The sequence below is a fragment of the Nelumbo nucifera genome, chromosome 8, assembly GCF_055504915.1.
Source record: "Nelumbo nucifera cultivar China Antique chromosome 8, China Antique-T2T, whole genome shotgun sequence".
In the NCBI taxonomy this organism is placed as follows: domain Eukaryota; kingdom Viridiplantae; phylum Streptophyta; class Magnoliopsida; order Proteales; family Nelumbonaceae; genus Nelumbo; species Nelumbo nucifera.
In genome coordinates, this window is record NC_142656.1 from 55,916,665 (window position 1) to 55,920,131 (window position 3,467).

Below are 3,467 nucleotides of genomic sequence, written 5' to 3' on the forward strand. Positions count from 1 at the left end.
GAACACAAAAGTTAATAAAATCTATTTTATTTCATTTAATAACACAAAATGTGAGATATCTTAATGACTTAAAGTAGTGTTAAGAGATTTTGTACTATAATTAATTGATCTGGGTTTAATTCACATTATAAGCATTAAGAAACTTTATTTTAATAGAAAACGTTTGGTCAAGGGGTTTAACGGGTGGCGGATCCCAATTAGCTATAGACTTTGATGGGTTAGGAGCTGTTTAACCAATAAATCACACTCAGCGCCAGCCTCTAACTACAGTTAATTGGGGTCCTAAATTCCCTTCTTTAATTAATTTCTTCCATATGTAAAATGTGAAGTGGTTGTGTTAGCGGTGACTCTCACTCGTCGATCACATATCCAATAATCAATATTAGTTTTCTTTGACCAATAATCAGGCCGACTTGATTTCACATCTGCTGAGATCACCGTCGCAGTCCAGTCGGCCGGCTCCTTCTCGGAATTATAATGTCAAAATCTGAATGGAGTTTGGTTTGGTTCTGCCTTGCCTAGCCTATAAATATCGCTTGAAACTGACAACAGCCTCTCCAGCTTGACTCAATCGAATCGTTGCTCTCATCTGAGCATCCATCACATGAGCAGCAACGATATGGAGCTCTTCCTCCTCTCCTTGCTTCTCCTGGTGGCTCTCCTCATTTCTCTTTCCCTTCGTTACCTCGTCTACAAACGCAAATCCAATCCCTCCGGTGGAAAACTCCCGCCGGGAAAGATGGGTCTGCCGTTCGTCGGGGAAAGTATCCAGTTCTTGTCTCTTGGACGTAAGGGCACTCCTGAGAAATTCATGTACGACAGAATGGCGAAGTTCTCCAAGGAAGTCTTCAGGACTTCGTTGTTTGGAGAGAACACCGCAGTGTTCTGCGGCCCCAGTGGAAACAAGTTCTTGTTCTCTAACGAGAACAAGCTTGTAACAGCTTGGTGGCCGCGCTCTGTCGAAAAGATCTTCCCTTCTTCCACGCAGACCTCGTCAAAGGAGGAGGCCAAGAAGATGCGTAAATTGCTTCCCCAGTTCCTCAAGCCTGAAGCACTGCAGAGGTACATCGGAATCATGGACTCCATCGCTCAGAGACACTTCAAGGCGGGTTGGGATGATAGAGATGAGGTGACTGTGTTCCCTCTGGCCAAGCGGTACACCTTCTGGTTGGCTTGCCGGTTGTTCTTGAGCATCGAAGATCCCGACCACGTCGCCAAGTTTGCCGACCCATTCAACGCCTTGGCTTCTGGAATCTTTTCGATACCGATAGATCTTCCGGGAACATCATTCAACAAAGGAATTAAGGCATCCGACGAGATCAGGAAGGAGCTTCTGGCTATCATCAAGCAACGAAAGATCGATCTTGCTGAGAATAGGGCGTCACCCACGCAAGACATATTGTCCCACATGCTCCTCTACACCGACGAGGACGGCCACTTCATGAACGAGAGGGACATCGCCGATAAGATCCTTGGTTTACTCATCGGCGGCCACGACACGGCCAGCGCTGCCATTACTTTCGTCATGAAGTATCTCGCAGAGCTTCCCGATATCTACAATCAAGTCTTACAGGGTAATTAAACACCAAATTAAAGATGATTGATTTCTCATTTCTGGATTAATGAATCGACTAATCTAAGCTGGTCGGTTCTATTAATTAGATAATTTCTGCTTTGTGTCTAACTGGGTTACAGAGCAAATGGAGATCGCCAAGTGCAAAGCCCCAGGAGAGAGGCTAAACTGGGATGACATGCAGAAGATGAGGTACTCATGGAACGTAGCAAGTGAAGTGATGAGACTTGCACCACCTCTTCAGGGAGCTTTCAGGGAAGCTCTAATGGATTTCACATTTGCTGGTTTCTGCATTCCAAAAGGATGGAAGGTATAAAATTAATCAAGACCCAACTCCCCACTCCCAAAGTATGATTTTAATTTGTTAATTAGTAAATGCAGTCTGTTATTCTAACAACCATTAATAACAATTTTTTAATCTGTACCAGTCTCCAACATAAATTATTACTGATCTTCATTATTCCTATGTGACTGCAGTTATACTGGGCTGCAAATTCGACACACAGGAATCCTGAATACTTCCCAGAGCCTGAAAAATTCGACCCATCAAGGTTCGATGGAACTGGTCCAGTTCCATACACATATGTTCCGTTCGGAGGTGGGCCTCGAATGTGCCCAGGAAAAGAGTATGCTCGGTTAGAAATTCTTGTATTCATGCATAACGTGGTAAAGAGGTTTAGATGGGAGAAAATTCTTTCTGATGAGAAGATCATCGTCAACCCAATGCCCATGCCAGCCAAAGGTTTCCCAGTTCGTCTTCATGCTCACAAATAGTCTCATCAGTTCCTCATCAACATCCAACTGATCTTGGTTATGAATAGTCAATTTATATATATGTTTTATATCATACCCTTTACATAGAGTTTTTATTTTATTTTCTCTCTGTTCAGTTTTCCCATAATTAAAGATGAAATCTATTTGTTGTTTATGGTAATTGGGCTACACAATTTTATTTCTTATATAGCTATCCGACATATATCTACCACATTAATTATGTTGTGTATATGGGACCCTTTACATGACTTCAAAGGGAGTTATTGGGCAGTTGATAGAATGTGAATGAAATGCTAAAATGAGGTGCCGATATAGGTGGCTTTCATACTTTCAGTATAAAATGCATTTCAGTTTTCAAACAATTATATAAGGTATTGTAGTCCAATTTAAATAGGGGTGCTTATTTAGAAATCTTGACTCACTTATCATCGAGAACCAGAGTCTTCCTCTAGCTATATATGGCTTACATAGAAATCTTGACTCATATTAGGACGAAACAAGTAGCTCACATCAAGGATTAGGAACCCAACAACAAAACACAAAGAGAGATAAAGGAGCTGAGAAGACAAGTCAAGGCACTTACTCAGGAGTTGAAATTTCTGCGAGGGAACAACGATTCCGACGCAAGTATCCCCACAATAGACGAGTATACAAAGAAGTTTCATCTATTAGTGGCCAAAATGAGTTAATTGAAACTAAAGACCAATTGGTGGCTAGGTATATAGGTGGGTTGAGACCAAATATTCGGGACATATTAGACCTATTTGATTGTTATGATGTTTCTATGGCACATCAACATGTTCTAACTATAGAAAAAAAAGCAGCTGACCTAACCAATTGGGCCGAACCCAAACTGATGTGGCCAAATCACCCCCACATATTAATCCCAACCTGCCTCTAAGTTCAACTACTCAACTACAATCTTGTTGGCCAAACCAAAACCAAGGACATGGACCTAATCAAAACTAGGTGGGTCCATCTGGACTGAAGTGTTTTAAGTGTGATGAATCAGACCATAAATCGGTTGAATGTGCGAAGAGTGATAAAAGAAAATGGGCGATGTTTGTAGAAGATGAGAGTAAAACCCAATTAGAAGCATTTGACTATTCAACCCCACCTG

At 41.7% G+C, this 3,467-nt stretch overlaps 1 protein-coding gene across 1 annotated transcript; it reads left to right on the forward strand.

Moving 5' to 3' along the window:
• The first annotated feature begins 422 nt into the window (after positions 1 to 422).
• Positions 423 to 2,633, forward strand: LOC104589205 (beta-amyrin 28-monooxygenase-like). The gene is made up of 3 exons (XM_010247446.3): positions 423 to 1,574; positions 1,696 to 1,883; positions 2,051 to 2,633. Exons 1-3 carry the CDS (start codon positions 605 to 607, stop codon positions 2,345 to 2,347), a joined length of 1,455 nt encoding a protein of 484 aa, XP_010245748.1. The 5' UTR covers positions 423 to 604; the 3' UTR covers positions 2,348 to 2,633.
• The last annotated feature ends 834 nt before the right edge of the window (positions 2,634 to 3,467 follow it).

Coding starts and splice junctions, on each gene's coding strand:
- LOC104589205 (XM_010247446.3), top strand. CDS start 605: ATGAGCAGCAACGATATGGAGCTCTTCCTCCTCTCCTTGCTTCTCCTG. Junction 1,575..1,695: donor CTACAATCAAGTCTTACAGG/GTAATTAAACAC, acceptor ACTGGGTTACAG/AGCAAATGGAGATCGCCAAG. Junction 1,884..2,050: donor GCATTCCAAAAGGATGGAAG/GTATAAAATTAA, acceptor ATGTGACTGCAG/TTATACTGGGCTGCAAATTC.